General features: G+C 52.4%; 7 protein-coding genes across 7 annotated transcripts; 3 read left to right on the forward strand and 4 right to left on the reverse strand.

Annotated features, from left to right (window-relative positions):
* Window positions 1-1,347: 1,347 nt before the first annotated feature.
* Window positions 1,348-1,916, reverse strand: K489DRAFT_382879 (uncharacterized protein). Its single transcript, XM_033605480.1, has 2 exons — window positions 1,619-1,916; window positions 1,348-1,558 (listed from the first exon to the last, which is right to left on the reverse strand). The coding sequence occupies exon 1, from the start codon at window positions 1,850-1,852 to the stop codon at window positions 1,667-1,669; it is 186 nt and encodes a 61-aa protein (XP_033457161.1). The 5' UTR covers window positions 1,853-1,916; the 3' UTR covers window positions 1,348-1,558; window positions 1,619-1,666.
* A 647-nt stretch (window positions 1,917-2,563) lies between these two features.
* Window positions 2,564-3,562, reverse strand: K489DRAFT_403490 (uncharacterized protein; the record flags this gene model as incomplete). The annotated part of the gene is made up of 1 exon (XM_033607092.1): window positions 2,564-3,562. One exon carries the CDS (start codon window positions 3,560-3,562, stop codon window positions 2,570-2,572), a length of 993 nt encoding a protein of 330 aa, XP_033457162.1. The 3' UTR covers window positions 2,564-2,569.
* A 1,210-nt stretch (window positions 3,563-4,772) lies between these two features.
* Window positions 4,773-7,172, forward strand: K489DRAFT_324196 (glycoside hydrolase family 55 protein; the record flags this gene model as incomplete). Its single annotated transcript, XM_033601741.1, has 2 exons — window positions 4,773-6,784; window positions 6,869-7,172. 2 exons carry the CDS (start codon window positions 4,773-4,775, stop codon window positions 7,170-7,172), a joined length of 2,316 nt encoding a protein of 771 aa, XP_033457163.1.
* Window positions 7,173-7,774: 602 nt separating this feature from the next.
* Window positions 7,775-11,075, reverse strand: K489DRAFT_47518 (uncharacterized protein). The gene is made up of 2 exons (XM_033608649.1): window positions 8,809-11,075; window positions 7,775-8,751 (listed from the first exon to the last, which is right to left on the reverse strand). Exons 1-2 carry the CDS (start codon window positions 10,654-10,656, stop codon window positions 7,969-7,971), a joined length of 2,631 nt encoding a protein of 876 aa, XP_033457164.1. The 5' UTR covers window positions 10,657-11,075; the 3' UTR covers window positions 7,775-7,968.
* Window positions 11,076-11,495: 420 nt separating this feature from the next.
* Window positions 11,496-13,934, reverse strand: K489DRAFT_390233 (kinase-like protein; the record flags this gene model as incomplete). Its single annotated transcript, XM_033606582.1, has 5 exons — window positions 11,496-12,233; window positions 12,273-12,563; window positions 12,630-12,743; window positions 13,555-13,597; window positions 13,882-13,934. 5 exons carry the CDS (start codon window positions 13,932-13,934, stop codon window positions 11,496-11,498), a joined length of 1,239 nt encoding a protein of 412 aa, XP_033457165.1.
* A 93-nt stretch (window positions 13,935-14,027) lies between these two features.
* On the forward strand, window positions 14,028-16,064 carry K489DRAFT_390234 (glutamine-hydrolyzing asparagine synthase; the record flags this gene model as incomplete). The annotated part of the gene is made up of 4 exons (XM_033606583.1): window positions 14,028-14,053; window positions 14,145-15,137; window positions 15,200-15,703; window positions 15,773-16,064. 4 exons carry the CDS (start codon window positions 14,028-14,030, stop codon window positions 16,062-16,064), a joined length of 1,815 nt encoding a protein of 604 aa, XP_033457166.1.
* Window positions 16,065-17,464: 1,400 nt separating this feature from the next.
* On the forward strand, window positions 17,465-20,326 carry K489DRAFT_382882 (uncharacterized protein). The gene has a single exon (XM_033605481.1). It carries the CDS (start codon window positions 17,553-17,555, stop codon window positions 20,247-20,249), a length of 2,697 nt encoding a protein of 898 aa, XP_033457167.1. The 5' UTR covers window positions 17,465-17,552; the 3' UTR covers window positions 20,250-20,326.

The following is a 20,326-nucleotide window of genomic DNA, read 5'->3' on the forward strand; positions in this document are numbered from 1 at the left end:
CCTCCGCCATGCACGGAAATTGCCCTCACCACAGTGTTTCTACTGTAGATTGTGAATGAGAGCTCCATGTGCTGAAGATGGGAAGTGAGTGGTTTGAACGAGAGTCGTTAGGAGAAATCTCCCGAAAGGAAATCGTCGGGATTTCTCCCACCTCCTCTCTCCTACCCGCTATGCGGTCCGCCGGGCCCAGGAGTCCTTCGCTATAGACATACCTAGAGTACGCCGGCCTCCGTCGTCGTCGTCGTCGTCGTCGTCGTCGTCGTCGTCGTCGTCGTGGCTCAACACTCGACGACTTAATTTGTTGAGGGATTCTGCTCGCTTACCGCCCTCATCAGTCAGCGTCATCGAGCATCTCGATCTTTTGGGACCTCTGTTTCTTCAAAGATGAGAATCCGTGAGGATTTATCCCTGCACTCGGTTCGCAAGGGCGGACAAATACCTGCCCTGTCAGCCAACATGACAGGATAAAATATAGAGCTCAACTACATCACAAGGAAGCTTGTTCCTAGGCAGGAAGCGGTGAGTGGATGGAAGTTACGAGTATTGCCTCCTCGTCGGACCCCTCTCGGCGCGTGGCCAATGGTATCCGACCCATGTAGCATCCGAAGGAGAGAACGGTGCAGTATCCGTCAGCCTCGCTTCGATGTCATCCCGCGATGTCTGCAGACCGACACTGGGACTCCAGCTCGAGGGAATGGCGCGCATCGTTGTTGATGTCGACCGACTGGATTCAAAGCCAGGAAAGGCGCTAACGCGTCGCCCTCGCATGTTTGTTCTCAGGTCGAGAATTCCGGGCCAGCGCATGCAGTGCCACCTATGGACCAGGGGTATCGCGTCGCGATGTAGATTGATGTTCCGTGGTTTGCACCGAGAGGCTGTCCTTGATATGCGGTCGTGCGGGATAGAAGACTTACGGAATGGTGCCTTTTACGGCAGGAGAAGTCCCTTACGTGTTCGTCTGTTATGAGATAGGTCTTCTACAGTAATAATTTGTCTCGCGTAACTACCGGGGTAAGTAGGACCTGGTTGTGTACCCGGCGGGTGTTGTCAAAGTGCTTGAGGCACAAAATGGTACAGGAACATCAACGCAATGATATCACAAGACCTTACGTGCGGCTCCGATGCCTAGGATATGACCATTTTCCGACGCGGCGCGCTCTGTTCACAGATTCCAATCCTTGTTCTGAATACGCTGTAAAACATCCTCCTTCTTCCCAATTTATGGCTCCGTGAACCGGGTGGTCATCATCATTGGTGACGAGGATGTTTCGTTGCACGATGTCACCATGGTGAAAACAGCCTCCTGTGAGTGAGGTAGCATGTCTGGCAGTTCTATTCCGTCCCGTCATTCGTCGATAGATAAGTACTGTTTGTAGATTTTGTTGACTCAAAACTTTCTCGCTGTCGAGAGGACTTTCCTCGTGAGGAACGAGAGTCTTGACAAGACGTCGTGCGATGCGGTACCATTTGCGCCATATACTCGAAGTAGCCACGAAACCACAGGTGCTACTTTGTCTATCTCATCTGCTAGACAACTTGGTGAATGGGAGATCTTCTCCTGCTCGTGTTGTTAGCCCAGGTGTTCGGGGGACGTATCGTAGAAGGCTCGGCGACATACTATAAGTTGGTAGATTTGGTTCTATGAGTATCGGCATCGAGTGCAGACCTAGTGTTCACAATCGCCCATTCGGTGACCCTCTGGAGGACATACGCAACCGTCCATTCTGTTGCGGTCTTCTCCACATTGACAGCATGTCCAGCCTCTTGCTTTGAGATGGTTGAGATAGCATTCTCGTTTATCACGGAGATTGCTCTCAGCGACTGCTATTATCGTTCCTGGATAGTTGCACATCGACTTCCTTCCAGATAATCTGCTGAGAGTGGTGTATCGGCAATAGGTGATCCCGAAGTATTTCCTGTGCCCGCAGCAGTGTTTTCAGTAGGTACGCCTGCACATTGTTGAGTCGTTGCCTTACGATGCTGTGGTAGTAATGATTGTGGTCGATTGTACATCGTCAGCAGCATTTTGGAGATCAGAACGTCTTTTATATCGCGAGGCATGACCAAAATAAACTCATACTCTGGCTATACTGACGCTTCCATCCGGCGTTTAAACTAGAGACGAATGCCCGAGACGCATATAGGTCATGCAACTAGCATTGGCGCCCGCTCGGAAGAAGGGTCGATTGACTTTGGCTCTTACTCCTCCATTGGAATTCGTCGCGCGAGAGTGGTTTCACTATGCGCCTCGAGATTCTCGATCGAATCAGCCCTTGTCCCCTGACATAGCGATAGAAAGGAATTCCTTCAGGGCGTGCAAGTCTCTAGCGTAGCATGGAAGAGTATGATCGAAGCATTGTCATTGTCCAGATCATATATCGAGGCGCTACACGTTACTATTCGCGGAATATTAGCAGAGGGTGAGGAACACTCGAGCTGCTCCGAGCTTGTCCGAAGATTTATGATTTCATCGACTGTATCTCGTCGCGCAGTCATCGTACAATCTGTAAACATCTACATTCAATGACTAGAAGACGCTGCTGAGGTATGTAGACATGAACAGAACATGTTATTCCTCAAATACCTCAAAGATGTATTCCTTGATTCTGGCAAGCCCCTGGAGATCACCTTCCATGGTCTCCGCAAGCTCTTTGTCAACCCAGCCCTCCGTATAGCCGCCTCCGAAATCAATAAGCCAAGCATCATCCTGACTGTCGATAAGTACATTATCTGGCTTTGCATCGCCCCAAACGATGCCGGCTTCGTGTAGGTGCTTTAATGCACTACTCACTTGGTCAGACCATCGCTGGCGGAGGAGGTTTGACGTGTCCTCGTTGACGGCACATAGGAGTGTTTGCGCGTCCGCGTCGATGTAGGTGAGGAGGAGTCCGTGAAAAGTTCCACCAGGATCCCGGACAATACCGTTGAGCCGAGATATCGGCAAGCCATCGAGTTTTGCTTTTTCGATTTGCGAGTATTTCTCCAATTCTCGCCTCGCCATCATTGCATCGGAGCGATCAAAGAGTTTAAAGTAATGAATCTTATCCTCGCTCGTCCCGACCTTCTTGGGAGTTTTGGCAAGCGCCATTTCAGGCAAGTCGCAAACAATGTGAACTTGAGATGGGGCGAAGCTAGCCCATGGCGCAAACAGTTCGTCGGATAATTCCGATCCGGGCGGAATGAAGTCTTCCGAACCATCCACCTTCGCGAGGACAAACTTGTCGTCCTCGGAGGCAGACAATTCGTAATACCAAGTCGGTGAGTGGAAAAAGTCTTCAAGTGTTGGGTGTTCAGGCGCGTTTGGGGGCAAGCGATGGAATTCTTGCGCGCAGCCTTCCAGTATCCAATCGTAGAAATCCTCCACTGTTAGCCCATCTAGCTCATATTCTTCAGCCACCTTCAGGAAATGTAAATATCGACTTTGAACACTAGGCGACCTTTGCAACGCCTCAGCAGTGACGGTGAGATGAATGCGATTTCCGTGGCACAAGAAAATAAAGTCAGATTCCGTGTTGCGGTCACTGAACATGAACCGAAAGGTGGAACAAACGTGCGAATCCATGTCGAATCAAGCGGTAGGTAGGGATGACTGCATTCATAGAGCAGCAAGTTGTCGTCGGTCTCGCGACACGTATCTCAATGGATACTGTACTTGGAGATTTGCGGACGACGGCTTGTTGTGGACGCAACATCATTATCCAAATCGGGATAATAATTGCCGCGTGGTGGCCATGGCTCTTCGCCCCGCCGCTGTGCCGCTGCACCAATTCTTATTAGTGCTTCGACTCGCGGCTGAAGGATTCGTCGGTTGAGGACTCGCTGCACGCCTATCACTCAGCACTCGTAGTGACTGTGGCTCACGTGTAGCGCGTATGGCAAACGGCATGGCACCTGCTGCCATGGAGGCCGTAGCATGGGCCGCCACTCCGACTCGGGACAAAGGAACACGCGAGCTTATATATGGTAGGCCGTCAGGCTAAGCGACATGAAACTCGAGATTTCTCGGGTATCAAAGTTTGGAGGCCCCAGGTGCAAACATGAGTCAAGGCTATGGTTGATTGCAAGGGTTGCGAGGGCACAGTTTCAATTTTCAAGCACATGGTGCATAGACGGGCCGCCATCTGACATGCTCCAGAACCCAGATGTCGGCATGTCATTATTGTACGTGAGGTCTTCGAATGGCATAAAGAAGCAGCACAAGGCGGGCGTGTCGCGAAGATGTGCATATTCCTTCGCACGGGCCGCAGCGGTTTTGCAGGCTGCGCGCCTCTCCGGACCCATCTCCAGGGCTGGTTGGGCAGCTGCGACGGTTTCATGCAAGTATCAACACGTCACGTCGCGAGGTGAATCCCGACGTCACCTTGTCGACGTGCAAGCCACTTCACCTGCCACACAATGGCAACGATCTCTGCACCTCGCCATACGCAGGGACACCCTTCCTGCCGCCATTTCTACGTTGCTCTATCGATCGGCCGAGCAACGCGCGACTGCAGGGCCATGACCAGCCCATTTGTCCGTGTCTCACAAGGCTTTGTGCCTGAATCTGGCCAGACCTGGGACACCTTTGCTGGGTTATGAGCGTGCCTCTCCCAGGCCTATGTTCCCACGATGCTTCGGCAAAATAGGAGGTCAAGCTCCGAAGGCACACCGTCCAGCTTCCTCGCCATAATGAAACCAGCCTCTGACGTGTGTCGATCTCGCAGCAATGTTCAATATAATGCGAGAGAGCCCTTCCAAAATGGAATCGTTCTTGCCGATGCAACATCGCACTCATGATATTCTCAAACTTAATACTCTTGTGCTGGAGCGCCTCGATCGTCACATCACTGCCAGTACATCAAACAATCTCTCTCATCAACAGAGATACAATCTCAACAGAGGGATTTATTGGAGACAACTTCAAGGAAACCAAATCTACCTGGTGGTATGCCACCATCGACCACACCACGCCGGCCACCCGCGACTATGTCCCGCATCTATCAGGACTTACAGATCCTGTATACGACTACCCAGTGCACTTTTCCATCAGAGCCGGCGACTCGGTCGGCTTCACATACGCGATAACTGCTCAAGGACCCAAAGGTCAACGAGATGATATGTGGCTTGCTGGTCAACCACGGACCATCTTCCTTGCTGGAGGGACATACGTCCTCGGCGCGACCGTGACTCTCTTGACAGACACCGTCATCATCGGCGACGTTACAGATCCACCAATTATTCAAGCTGCGCCCGGCTTTCAGGGTGAGTTTCTGATCGTTGGCGGCGCTCCGGGCTATGTCACCGCCGGAAATGGAGGTGAATTACATTTCTCGGTCATGTTGAAGAATGTGATTTTGGACACAACCTTGAACGCCGCAAGGGAAAATTTCGTTGCCTTGAGCTGGCGGGTAGCACAAAACACCGCTCTCGTGAATGTCGAGATCCGCATGCCACCGGCTGTGCATACGGGCATCTGGATGGGTCAAGGCTCGGCTCTCTCCGTCGCTGACACCAAATTTGTCAACGGCAGCATCGGTATTCATTATGCTGGGCTCCAACAAGCGACTTTGAAGAACATGCGTTTTGAAGACTGCGTTACTGGAATTCAAATCGACAACGGATTCACCATCAACATCTTCGCCCCAACATTCACCAATATCGCCAACCCGATTGTGCTCAATGCTGGGAACCCATGGGTCTCGGTCATTGACGCCATCTCCATGGCCTCGGGCCCTTTCTTCCGCAGCAACGTCGCCTCCCCTAACTTCATGATTGAGAATGTTCAGAAGGACACCAGTGACACACCGATGGTGATTATCGGGTCTACGACTAGACTAGAGGGAACCTCCTTTGTCGAGACCTACGTCGTCGGTAACACGTATGGAGCCAACCCAATTTACCAGTCCGATCCACAACCTCGAAACACTCTGCGACCAGTACTTTTAGCACCGACTGGAAGGTACCCTGTCATCACAGCTCCACAATATGTGGACTTCACTGTAGATGATACCATCAACTTGAAAGACACCACACAGAATGGCGGCAAATCACTGTTCGGTGACGGTTGGCACGACGACAGTGATGCTCTGCAATGTGCTCTCGACACCGCTGCCGCAGCGGACAAGATCGCATACCTCCCCTACGGAATCTATCGCGTCCAAAAGACCATCACGATTCCCGACGGGACTCGCCTGGTTGGCAACGCTTGGTCCACCATTTCCGGCTACGGCCCCTACTTCTCTGATGAGAGCAATCCCCGCCCTATCGTTCAAGTAGGTGCACCGGACTCCACCGGTCATGCTGTGATTCAAGACATCCGTTTCACCGTCGGCCAGGCCCTTCCCGGCGCCATCGTTCTCCAAATCAACATGGCCGGCGCCCAACCTGGCGACGTCGCCGTCTTCAACAGCCTCATCACCATCGGCGGCACACGCGATACCGAAATGAGCTGTTCCTCCGAAGCGACCTGTCGCGGCGCCTACATCGGCCTCCACCTCTCGCCCTCATCCTCGGCCTACATTGAGAACTTTTGGTCCTGGCTCGCCGATCACCAAGCCGACAACGCCTGGGGCAGTAAGACCCGTGTCGCCGCCAAACACGGCATCCTCGTCGAGGCCACCAAGGGAACTTGGCTCGTCGGCATCGCGAGCGAACACTTCTGGCTCACCAACCTCTTCTTTCACAACGCCGAAAACGTCTTCACCTCCCTCTTCCAGTCCGAAACCAACTACAACCAGGGCGCGACGGCTCCCGTGAGAACTCCCTCGCCGTTTACCCCAACATCAATCGATCCGGATTTCTCCTGGTGCGACGCCGACCCCACCGCCGATACCACCGCCGGGCCCGATCAAGCAACCGACAGCGACTCCGACCTCGACTCCACCACCAGCCCCTCAACAACCCCAACCCTCAAAAACCCCAACTGCGGCATGACCATCGCGCAATACATCGACGGCGGCTCCAACCTCTTTTCCTACGGCTCCGCCAGCTGGAACTTCTACGCGGGCTCCCAGGAGACGCTGAATCTCATCAGCGAGAACGTCCCCACGAACACGCATCTGTATGGTTTATGTGATCATCTCGCGACGTGGATTATGGGGTTTGTCGGGGATGGAAAGAGAGTGGGCCAGGGCAAGGTCGATGGGTTCGCGGGCAGTTGGGGCACGCTTGTTGCCGAGATGAGTTTTCAGTGAGGGATTGACGATGATCATGATTACGACGACGACGACGGTGATGATGATGACGATGATGATGATGATGATGATGAGCGACGAGCGACGAGATTTCGTTTCTATGATTTTCTTTTCTCATGATTGATTGGGTATGAATTATATGTGGGAATAAATGGGCTTATTTGTTTTTTTGAACTGGAAATTATTGATAGAGTCGAAAAAGACATAATGATTAATGTTTGAATGTCCAACGCAGCGAAACAGTGTTTATCAGAAGGGGCTCGGAAGGATGAATCAATTGATGAACATGTTTATTTTCATTCCTCGTCTCATTCGAAATGATATCCTTCACCAGGGTGAAAGGAAGGCTGGGTCTTGGGGAGTGTGCATCCTTTCCCTCCATCGCTTCCTCGTTGTAGATCATATGTGAATACCGCAGCGCTCTTTTGTTGTGGTGAGCTGGAACAGGTCAAGGTTGTCATGATGGTTCTAGCCTTGGCTCTTCCAACATACATTAGCACAACTCCGATCTTTATCGTTGTTCGAAGATCGTAGTGGAGCTTTATATGAACCGGAAGGGTCGGAACGTATCGAGACAAACATCTTGAATTAATGGACTCGTCGTCGAGAATGGTGGTGTAAAGTTCCATAGGTGATGGAAGAAGTAGGAAAAGATCTCCAGGGTTCCAGGTCGCTTTCAAATCAAGGGCTATCATGCCATCGCTGTACCTTCGCTTCCTTCAACTCCGCAGATCACGTGTCCTAGACACCCCTAAACATCCCAACGTCCCCAAGATGGCCTGTTGCAACGAACATTCTACGTCGCGGTACCATCGGCCATAACCGATCTCCTCCTCTGGTCTGCAGCCACTCTTTCCAATCCGCCGACCGTGCTGGCACGTTCCTCGTAAATTCTGCGGAGATCCTCGACGGAGGTTTTCCGGAGGGAATTGATGACGGAACGGGGTTTGAGGGCCGAGGAGTTCTGAGTGGGGGTTGTGAGGGATTTTGAGCGCTGAGGCTGTGATGCAGGGGAAAAAGTGGATTGTTGGGGAAGAGGAGGAGTTGATGTTGGTGTTGGGGAGAGAGTGGAGAGGGAGGTGGAATATGGTGGGTTGTTGTCCTGTTGAGAGGGTGAGGTTTGGAAGGGTTGTGGGTTGATGGTGTCCATGGAGGCCATTCGCTTCAACAAGCCGGGCGAGGGCGCGCGATGCCGTGGAGTTATCTGAGAATTATTTGCATTGGGGAGCTTTTCGTTGTTCCCGAACATGGCGGCGTGGGTGATAACAACGGGTGGCGTTGTCCCGTGTACCGGTTTGGAAAGCGAGTGGATCTCCATCGGACGAGGTGCTGGTGTGGACGATGTCGAAGATGCCGACGCCGGGAAGGAAGGGCGACGGGAGATTGGTGGAGCGGAATGTGTGGACGTAGTCAGGTGGGAGGCTTTGGTGGAGGAATCATCGTCGGCGGGAGAGACAGTCACGTCGGGAGGTGTAGGTGAAGAATTGATTGTAAGCTTTTGAGAGAGATTGGTTGCAGCTTGTTGAGCGGCCATGCGAGCGAGAAGGGCCGCAGAAGATTCTGTTGGTGTTGTAGACTCCTGTCGACTGGCAGCAGGTGGAGGCGGAGGAACAGCTTTACGCTTGGGCACACTCACTGGTGTTTGAGAGTCGGTTGTCCCTATGATCGGAAGAGGCGGAACTTTTTTCATGTCCGAACCATACTGGTGATTTCTCAAGAACTCCGCACGCGAGGGTGCGAAACCATCCGCTGGCGTGATGATGATTGGCGAATCCGGCGAATGAATTGATATGCCATCTGCATCAAATACAGTGGAGTAGCGAGGCGGATCGGTGACAGATCGCGATGGCGCAGTAGAACTTGCTGTGGGCCTACGCTTAGGCACTGGCGGAGGTTGCTGAGCAGAAGATCCATTTTGCTGATTCGATGCATCGTTTATTGTGGATGTCGTTCTTGCCCGTCGGACCGGTAGCGGCGGCGCATATGTTCCATCCGAAGAATTTGTTCTTGAAGCATCGCCACCCGCCATGATGATGCGGTGACTCGATTGACTCTGGGCATCGTCCTCATAAGATGCTTTAGCAGGCCATTCCGCTTCGAGAGGATCCTCATAATCTCGATGATCTTTCGGACCAGCAATATCTGAATTGAATGAATCGGCGCTGGTGTCCATCGCCTTTTGCAGTGCCGCCCAGTTCTCAATCGCCGCTTGGACAATTCGTTTGATGATCATGGACATTTTGCCATCCTCTAGCTGATTCGATCCGCAAACGAGACACATGCTGAAGCAAATTGCCAAATTTTCAGCATTCATTTTATTGTTCGATTCGTGTGAAGCAACTTTAGAGAGCATTGGTAGCAGATGACGTGATAGAATCTCTCGTGCTGTGGCAGAAAGCGGTGAAAGTTCCGATGAAGGCAGCAAAAGATCCGTCAAGTCTTCGAGAGTGACGGCTTTATGTGTATCTTGAAATTTCTCGCGTACAAAGCTGTAGCTGGATTCCATGAAGATGGGCTCTCGCAGATCTCGGTACCACGCTTTGGTTAGCGAAGCTGCTAGATGTACTCCGTAAGTATCCTCAAGCCGAATTTCGTTGATCAAAGATAGATCAATGCCTGGCGGCGCAAAGACAGCGCCTTTCTCCTTCCACACGATGAATTTTTGGCCCCGATCATATGCCTCCTTGAGAACGCCAATGAGAGTGGTGTGGGGTGGGATCCGAAATAGTCCCTCCTCGCGGATGTTATGGGGTAGAAGAATGAATGTAGTTGTTTCCCGCAATACACGTGGTAGCCGCGTCTGACCTGTGGTCAAGCTCTTAGGAAGTGGACGCCGACTGGCAAATGCTCGAGTGCCCGTAGCCTCGGGTACGTGGATATCTGGTGAAACCTTGCGATCTTGAAGGTACGCAGATGGCGGTATAAGGAGGTTCTCAATTGGCAAGTGCTGTGCCAAAGCAGTCAACGAATTGACGTGAACGATTTTCCTTCGAAATTTGGGTGAAACGATTGTCCCAAATATGCTGATGAGTACTCTGACCCATGTTCGCGGATGAACGATGTATAATCTTTGCAGCTTCTTTCTCGTGGCTCGACTCAGTACGTGGTATGCCTGCAGATACCAGCCCGTGTTGGCTCCTTGCTTTTTCTCCGAAGTGGCACTATCAGTCTGTCCTCCAGCAAAGAAGACGATCTCGTACTCGGCGCCTGCGATCAATTCGTTCTCGTCTGGGAGACGTGCTAGCACGTAAGATAATAGGCTATCGTAATCGACCTCATTGGCATCAGGAAACGCCGCGGCGTTGAGAATGTATATCGATCGTCCTCGAGAAGGTATTGGTGAACGGTATAGGATAGACGCCGCGGCCGCAGCGAGTTCCGGTACGTATTCGTGGGAGGTCTCGGCTGGAGGTACGGATTGAATTGTTGGGTTGTTGCCTCGCGCTGAGCGAAGCTGAGCAGCAGCCTGGAGAGCGGATCGCATGGTTGTATGTAGTCCTGGAGAACCGTCGGTGACGAGGTTTATAGCTCCGGTACTGTCAAAGAAAGCCTGAGGCGATCGTAAGTGTCGTCGTGCTGGTCGTCTGCGCTCAGTGTTATCAGGTGGTATCTTTGTTCGATGTGGAGGGTTTCCCAGCAACAGGCATGACTGTGCTGGTCTTGATCGGTGCGATTGACATGGGCAATCACGTTGGAGATACGGGCTGCAGCATAAGGATAATCGTGAGTCGAGACGCAAGGATGATGGACCAGAGACTTGGATTGACTGAAAGCTTATCTGCGAATACTGGAAAGCCCTGGAGAGCAACGTTTGGGAAACTAACAGCTAATAGCACATCGTGCGCGTGGAGTGCTAAATTCGTGTAATAATCGACAAAGAGGGACGAACAATTTATAGCCAGGGTCCCGCTTGGAATTGATTTGTCCAACAGGGTCTCGTCCGCCGATTCAGTGGACGTTTGGGCCGAGCTACTGCGAACGGGGCCGGACCCAGCGTTGAAACCGCCCAATTCATCCTCAATGCCGATCCTTCATGTCAAATTCAGGAATAGGAGAGAATATCGGTGGTCTCGTAGTCTTTATTGTTGGAATGTCGTGTAGTATTCGGGAGGGATAAATTGTCATCTGTCGCATAGAATGCGCCTCCTGGGTTCTACTGTACGACTTGTCCATACCACAGCTAATGCTGATTGCCTCGAAACACCAGCATTTATACGGCACGATTAAAAGTCTCTGCCTGCTATCCCAAATCGCATTCCGATGACTCATCTGATACTTGTAACCTCCGATGATTAATAACACTTTACTTGTCTGCCTTTCAGCCTACAATGCCCGACTATGGACATCACTTCGGCCAGGTGCCCACCTTTTCACCAAATCAGACTCGAGGACTTCGGTAATTGTCGGGCGATCTTCTGGAAGGAATGCTAACATAGCGCGGAGCAAAGCCTCCAGCGCTTGCAATTCGTCGTCATCGAAGCATTTCATGTTGCGGCCTGCCCGAGGCTTCACCATGTGCTGTTGTATACGCATAGAGAGCATTCTTCGTGGGTAACTGGAAAGCGCTGTGCCATCTTCGGTGTAGAATTGATCTCTCGTTTCCCACTTTAACCACCAGGACGCAGGTAACTTTCCGAGAGCTTCCACCTGCTGTCGAGTCATGCTATCATCTGTAGCAAATGCGCCCTCAAAGAGTGGCTTTTGGCCGCAAATTTGCCATATAGTACAAGCAAGCATCCAGATATCCGCTGCGAAGCTCACAGGTTGCTCAGGCGCGAATCGAGATTCCGGTGGTCGGCTTGCAGCTGGCGCATTATGATTGAGACGCCGCTCCTGTGATGGAGCGAATGCTTCGCCAAAATCCGAAAGCAATAGCTTGGCCTCGTTCACAGAGAGTCCTTCGCTCGGCCTTGCCAGCCATAGAGGCATTACGACTTGTGCTGGGATACCAGGCGGGAGCGGACTGTGATCTCCATCACTGCGTGTCACCGCTTCCAGGACTGGCTCGCCGTATTCTGCATACAGCTCTTGGTCTGAAAGATGAGAGAATGATTCTGGGAGCTACAGGAGCACGTTGTGAAGGTGAATGTCTCCATGAACAAAGCCCCGCTGATGTACGCAAGCCACTGCTTGGAGCAGCTGGGTGCTCAGCGCACGAGCCACGTCGATGGAGAAGACCCGTTCTTTTCCAGCATCTTTGGCACCGCTCAGGCTGCACATTGCGGGTACCATTACGTAGCAGGAATGCGTTCCATTTGGACCAGTGATCTCGAAGTGATCAAGCACTGCAGGGATCCCTCTGCCGTTGCCCTCGGAGTCAGCTTGTACGGCAAGAAGAGTGGCGACTTCATTCGATGTCGAGCTTGCAAGCTCAATCTTGATGGCAACGAGCTGTCCGGAGTTTTGGTCGCGGGCTAGCCAGACTGTGGATTATGCCCCATGGCCGAGCTTGTGCACAACGCGGTAGCGTTGGTTATGAATTCGATCGCCAATGGCGACGGGGTGGTAGCCGCCAGCCTGATAGACGAAGAGATCTTCTGCCTGGTCGATGTAATTGTATTTTAAAGGAGGCTCAATATATTTCGTTGATCGCCTCATAGGGCAGCAGGTCTTGAAGCCGACAGGATTGGCACCGAATGGAATGGAGGCGCGAGGACGAAGCGAGGCGCGGAGCGCAGGGAAGACCGCTGAGGTGGATCGCCATCGAGGAAAACTTTTCATTGGTCCTAGGATAGAACGTGTTTGCGCGCGAGGAATTTGACTCGTAGATGAATTTGTCGATGGACCTTCATTGCTATGGCGGGCTGCGTGGGCGGCAGACGAGACGCTAGAGTCATCCGGATGCAACAACGATGCTCAATGTCAAGCCCAACGCACTGCAAACCCAATTCGTGTCTCTTCGTGTCGAGGCGTGCAGCATGGATTATTGTAACGATCAATGCAAATCTCGTCTTCTCGCCGCATATCGCTAATCAGCCAAGGATGGACAACCTCTTCGTCGGAATTACTCGGCGTGAAGGTGTGAACCGTCTTGAGCATATCTACATAAGCACAGGTAAAGCATTTCGGCAGCCGGCAGCCGGCAGCAACCCTTCGCGCGCGAACATCGGAGCCAATGTCAAATTTGACATGAGTGGACATAGTGGACATAGTGAACTCATTTTAATTCTACATCTTGAAATTGATAATAACTCTAGTGTCAGTCGATGTTGTAGAGGGCTCTGCCTACCTCAGTCCTACAAGTACAATATCTCCATCGATAACAAGATGAAATCTACCACATTGAATCTCCAGGACAAAAATAAGGTACAGTATGGCGGCCGACCTCTCAGTACGTCATATTCTACTCATTTACAGTAGTACTACTACTCTTGTTTAGGACATGCATATGCAGGCAGGTAGAGGTGTTCAATCTTCGGTGGGGCCTGTATGTTGTCATCTAGTCGATTCGCCATTGCAACCGGACTACAGAAGGACATGCGGAATGAGGCCCAAAGGACACCTGGGCAGTCATTGTCATTATCTATCTCATTAGTATGGGCGGCATTAGGAGAAGGCAGGGCGTGATAATTGCAGGAGGGGGAGGGGAAAGACAATGGCCGAATCTCGGCGAGTCCGTCGCGGGGTTGAACCGGCGATAGTCACCACACGCGAATTTCTTATCCAAAGAATTCGGCGCGTGCAATTGGCGGCTTTGTGATTGACTCACACCAGACACCAATCGCAACTCGGACGTCCAGTGGTTTTCAGAGGATATATCATTGTCCTCTTCTTCTTCTCCTCTCCCCGGCATTGGGTTGTCGTTTCGTTGCTTGCATTTCCTTCTTCGCCGTCTTCCTCTAGACAACCGCCATCATGTGCGGTATCTTCGCATGCCATTCGTATGTCACTCCGTCTCGGCATTGGCCCTGCGCAAACCGTTCTCGAACGGAATAATTTCCCGGGAGTGATCACTAACTTGATTCTTCAAAGTCACCCGGATGTGAGCAAATTCCGGCCCACTGCAATCCGCATGGGAAAGCAGCTCAAGCACCGCGGTCCCGATTGGAGTGGTAACCACGTCGCCAACAACACCATCCTCGTCCACGAGCGTCTCAGTATCGTCGGACTCGACACCGGTGCGCAGCCATTGGTTAGCGACGACGGCAACATCGCCCTCGCTGTCAATGGCGAAATCTACAACCACAAGATCCTGCGCAAGCAGCTCAAGACCCCATACCCATTCAAGACGCACTCCGACTGTGAAGTGGTCATTCCTTTATACCAAGAGCATGGAATTGATGCGCCGAAGTTCCTCGACGGCATGTTCAGCTGGGTTCTGCATGACAAGAAGGAGGATCGATTGATCGCCGCAAGAGATCCCATCGGTATCACCACATTCTACATCGGACGATCGTCCACGACTCCCGGCTCGGTGTACTTTGCGAGTGAGCTGAAATGTTTGCATCCCGTATGCGACCAGATCGAGAGCTTCCCGCCTGGCCACGTCTACGACAGCAAGACCGATCAGCTTACGCGATACTACGACCCTAAGTGGTTGGTGGAGCCGACCAACATTCCTAGTACACCTTTGGATCTTAAGGCACTGCGCGAGACATTCGAGCGATCTGTTCGGAAACGATTGATGGCCGAGGTCCCTTACGGTGTCCTCCTTTCGGGTGGTTTGGATTCATCACTGGTCGCAGCGATCGCACAACGTGAGACTGTCCGTTTACAAAAGGAGTACGCGCGACAACAGGCGCTGATCTCGTCGGGCACCAACTCTCCGGGCATCGATGGTGTCGCTGGACGTGCGATTCCGCAGAAGGATGGCACCGGAGAGGATGAGTTGGCCGGTGTCGATGAGAACTACCATCTCAACTCAGTACCGGTTCTATCACAATTGAACAGTTTTTCCATTGGTCTTCCTGGCTCTCCTGACTCGGTCGCCGCACTTGAGGTTGCGCGCTATCTAGGAACCAAACAGTAAGTCATTGGTCATTTTCGTGGTCCGTATCTAAGCCGCGTGTCTGACCCTCAAACTCCAGCCACTCTATGACCTTCACCATCCAAGAAGGTCTCGACGCCCTCTTCGACGTAATCTGGCATCTAGAAACCTATGATGTGACCACTATCCGTGCCTCAACACCCATGTTCCTGTTGTCCCGCAAGATCAAAGCCATGGGCGTGAAAATGGTTTTGTCGGGCGAAGGCTCCGACGAGATTTTTGGCGGATACCTCTACTTCCATAATGCGCCCTCGGCCGACGCCTTGCACGAGGAGACTGTCCGCCGTGTCAAAAATCTTCACCTTGCGGACTGTCTGCGCGCCAACAAGAGTACTTCGGCCTGGGGTCTTGAGGCCCGTGTGCCCTTCCTGGACAAGCAGTTCCTCGATCTCTCCATGAACATCGACCCCAAGGAGAAGATGTTTGTGCCCGGGGAGCGAATTGAGAAATACATCCTCCGAAAGGCATTCGATACCGAAGGCGAGCCTGGTGCGAAGCCTTATCTGCCAAAGCATATCCTATGGCGTCAGAAGGAACAATTCAGGTAAGATAACTTCTTTTCTTCGATATCATCGAACATTATCTTCTCTGTATAGTGCTAACCCGGGTCAAGTGATGGTGTTGGATACGGGTGGATCGACGGGCTTAAGGACGAGGCAAAGAAGATGGTTACCGACGAGCAGATGGTGGAAGCCAACATCCGCCGGGAGAAGCCTCACTGGGGCGACGACATTCCGGATTCGAAAGAGGCGTACTGGTACCGCACGATGTTCGACGAGCACTTCCCGCCCTACTGCGCCAGCACAGTCATGCGCTGGTCACCGGTGTGGTCCAACACCACGGATCCCAGCGGTCGAGCCATCGCGACTCACGATGCGGCGTACAAGGCCGAGGAGAAGAAATAGGGAGGTGAACGTCAGGGGTTAGGGCAAGGTGAAGGTCACGTGCCGCGGATATCGACTCCGAAATGTCGAGGCACGTAGAAGAAAGATCGATAAAATGCCAGTGCCTTTTAATGCAGCAGTGAATCAGATGGGATCACAATCGGGAAGAAAGAATGCTCAAACGATTGGCGGACAGGTGAATTATTAGTCATCCGGTTGGTGAAGCATCAGATTAGTCATCGGAGCACCTACGGGCGTTCGATTTGGCCCGTTCCTCTACCCAGACTACCCACAGGACCGTATTCCAATCTAATCGACTCGAACAACGGACTGCATCGTCAATGAAGCGTGTCATCGTGCTGTGCATGGTTTCTGTCTCGTCTGATTTCCCCTGGAGAGCGCATCATCAGTGCGCGTACAGCTGACGGACTCGTATGTGCACATTGCGACTTCCTAAGTTGGCTTTCCTTACACTACTAGTGACGAGCCGATGCTAATAGGCTTTTCATTTTTACTCATTATTGAAGAGCGTCCATGAATGTGTGTACATAGCGGGATATAGACCTCCTTCTCAGACGTGTACGTCGGAGGCCGGGACTACAGCACGCCTGCAGCCGATGCCACCCCCCTGGACCGATGTCGCTCACTTGCAACGTTCTGGCTGCTTGGCCGTTTCGCTTGTCGCCTTTGTCCACGCGATGCGGCACATGAGGGCAGAAAGGGAAGGAGGACCCCGTAAATAGAAACAATTCTCTCTTCAGTCTCTGTATGCCTCCTTCTCTGTGGTTTATTGCACTGCGATAAGTATCGTTCTAGGCCTGATATTATTCTGTCTCCTGTGGAGGATGTCCCTGGAAGTATGTCTAGATCGATATCACCTGCACCGGTGGTGCTACCATTGCAGCATCGGCACTCATCCTCACTGGAGATGATTGATTCCAGAAGAAATGAGGGAAGGGAGGATTCTAGTCTAGCCGGTGCTAGGAAGGAAAAGGCTCGGCGGCTCTTCTGCTATGGGTTTAGCAGATGTCGTGGTTCCAGCTGGAGTACATACATATATACATACTAATACTGTAAGTAGTCTCGTGACGTAGCATCGACGGGGGGAGAGGCGTGTGTCTCCCTCCTTTCCTCCACATAACGCCTCTCTTTCTCTATGCCTCCTGCCTGTCGTGCACCAAAGTCTCCAGGCCACATGATTGCGCGCATACTTCTTCAGCTCTCACACGTGTGTATGTACGTACATACGCACAGGACACTCGTATGCCCAGTTGCAGTTGCGAGCAGTGCGTAGACATCCATGGGCATGTCCTCCAGGTTATTCCCGGCACTCTCGTAGTCGTTTCTGCGCACGTATATTGTTGTATATTGCCCACGCGATCGTAGTCCGTCCTTGATACATTCGTCTCGTCTTTCCTCCTCATCACCCGACGAGAAAAGAAAATAAGACGCCCTCCCCGGAGATGATCGCCGGATCATTACTCCTTTGACTGCACTACGGTCCCAGCGATGGCCGGGATCATGAGCGATCGCGACCCGCAGCCACAGTCTCCACAAGGCGAGACTCTTTCACATGCTAGCCAAGGAGATCTTCTCACATTATTACATCACACCACGATAAACCATTCTTCTCCGGCTTCTCCAGGGGCCTCGACGCGCTCATCATCACCGCCATCATCATCGACTTCGACGACGAATTTGCACGTCAATGTCACCGTTACTCCTCCCACTGCTACTGCCGATCCCCATGTAGACACTAATGGCACCATCGCCCATGCGTCAACTACTCCCACCAACTCCATCACCGCGATCAATCCCACTGCTCACGCTACCGCTTCGATCACTATTGACCGCGATCTTCACAGCCGTCCCTTGACTTCTGCGCGGCCCGCAGCCCCAGCATTGTACCATAATCTACCTTCGCCTGTAATTCGGGACGAACGTTCCTCTCCCGATGAGCCAGATCCAGTAACATCTGTTGAGGAGCGTGACTTTCCTTTCGACACAGTTCGTCCTCAGCTGCAGGACATTGGAAACTCACCCGGATTTAGCAGTGCATCTGCGTCTAGTGCCGACTTCATTGCTCTGCTTCACCATCAATCATCACCCACCATGGCTACTACTAGAGATGGGGTACTCCCAGAGAACGACGGCATGTCAGTACTTCGCGAGCAACTGCAGGAGATTAAATTGCTCGCTTTGTCAACGGAAGAGAAGGCGAGGCGGATGCACGAGTTGATGACAAAGGACTATCTATCGAGGACGGAAGGCTGCAAACATCATCATCATCATCATCATCATCGTCACGACCACTCGTCTGTTGAGGCCCATCAAGACGTCGATATGGACATCGCTACGCCGCCTGTGGTCGAGCAGGCACCGGACATTTCAAGCAACCCGTATAAACTCCTCCCCGGAGATACAGCGCCCAGCTTCAGCCCTCTCCCGGTCAGGACAGACTATGTCTTTGACGACTCCGACGAGGCCATCAGCGACGAGGAGGTTCCGGATTTGGGATGTGTTCACTACAAACGGAACGTCAAGATCCAATGCTACGATTGCGAGCGCTGGTTTCCTTGCCGTCATTGTCACGACTCTGCGAAAGACCTTCCATATCCACATACCCTCGATCGCAAGAGGACCAAAAACATGCTCTGTATGTTTTGTTGTACACCACAGCCTGCTGGAGAGCAGTGCATCCAATGTGGCGAGTATGCTGCGTGGTACTATTGCAACAAATGTAAACTATGGGAGAATGATCCGAACAAGCGGATATACCACTGCGACGATTGCGGCATTTGTCGAGTCGGCGAAGGTCTTGGAAAAGACTTTGTACACTGTCGGAAGTGTAACGTATGCATTTCCATCGCCAATGCTGCGTCACACGCTTGTTTGGAGCGGGCGACTGAAAGTAACTGCCCGCTATGCTTGGTTTATCTGTTCGACTCGCGCACACCAGTCGTGAGCCTGCCTTGTGGGCATTACATGCATGGAGACTGCTACAAAGATCTCATGTCTGTGACATACAAGTGTCCGGTCTGCAGCAAAAGTGCGGTCAACATGGAATTACAGTGGAAGAAGTTGGACGATGAGATTCAAGCACAGCCCATGCCTGATGACGAAGAAGGGCTCGATGGACTGCTGCCGCCTGAATATAGAAATGCGGAGCGCACTGTGCCAGGAGTGGTTGCTACCGACGGTGTTCACCAACCTCGGCCGCGAGACGTTTGGGTCGGATGTAATGACTGTTCAAGACGGTCATGGACACCATTCCATTGGCTAGGCTTGAAGTGTCAACGATGCGACAGCTACAACACCTGCCAGCTCGCGCCAACTACCGGCGTTGAGACCGAGGCAGAGAGAATTCTGCGTCAGCAACAAAATCACCGTCAGCACGATTTCACTGGTGATGCAGTACTTCGCGATGCGGGCATTGGCGTCGTGGACGAAGTCGAGACCGTCGACAACACTCTTCACGTCCCCAAATCTCCACCGAACCAGCCTCCGACTCCAACTTCACCAAGTTTCCCGGCCTCAGCGCACTCTCCACGCCGCTACTTCGTTCAAGAAGAGATGAAACCTCGAGCGTCCAGCTTCAACGCTCCCCGATTTCCCACCCCAAGTCTCCCCAATCTCCCCAACCTTCCGAATCTCCCTTCTTTATCAGACATGCCCAGCCTCCCACGCATGCCGCGCATGCCCAAACTCGCCGACCTGCCGAATCTCCCCGACGTCCGCCGCAGTCTCCAGCACATGCCGGATTTCCCGCGTCTGTCCGCGTATGACATGTTCAGCTCAATCAGCCGCAGTCTCTCTCCTATGCGGTACTACCTCAACTCCGCTGATCGCGAACTCCCTGACGGCTTGACTCCTGAGGTCCGGAGCAATCGCCGGAGATTCAGCGTGCGCAGCGACCCGACGCGGACGTATACATCGTCGAAATTACGCACGGCTTCGGGAAGCAGTGTCGACAATACCACCAGCAACCCATTCGATTCCGATCTGGACCTTACTTCGAAAAGACATACTCAGATTAGCAATGCAGGCGGAAAAGGTGTTGTAGGGTCCGCGAAGGCTCGTGTGGATTTGTCCGAAGACGAATCGGAGGAGGACGATGATAGCGATGTCGATATGCTTGCCGACGAGGATGATTTGGCGGATGGCGCTATGGGCCGGGCTGACATTGAAATTTTTGGACATCGGTGAGGTGTTTTGCTTTGGTTCTTGCGTTTTAGGGAAGGGGGTTTCGGCGGATACATTTGGCAGCGCTTGGTGTTTTTGGG

Source organism: Dissoconium aciculare, assembly GCF_010015565.1.
Source record: "Dissoconium aciculare CBS 342.82 unplaced genomic scaffold K489scaffold_11, whole genome shotgun sequence".
Lineage (NCBI taxonomy): Eukaryota > Fungi > Ascomycota > Dothideomycetes > Mycosphaerellales > Dissoconiaceae > Dissoconium > Dissoconium aciculare.

Coding starts and splice junctions, on each gene's coding strand:
- K489DRAFT_382879 (XM_033605480.1), bottom strand. CDS start 1,852: ATGTGCAACTATCCAGGAACGATAATAGCAGTCGCTGAGAGCAATCTC.
- K489DRAFT_47518 (XM_033608649.1), bottom strand. CDS start 10,656: ATGCGATCCGCTCTCCAGGCTGCTGCTCAGCTTCGCTCAGCGCGAGGC. Junction 8,752..8,808: donor CAACCGACTCTCAAACACCA/GTGAGTGTGCCC, acceptor GCCAGTCGACAG/GAGTCTACAACACCAACAGA.
- K489DRAFT_382882 (XM_033605481.1), top strand. CDS start 17,553: ATGGCCGGGATCATGAGCGATCGCGACCCGCAGCCACAGTCTCCACAA.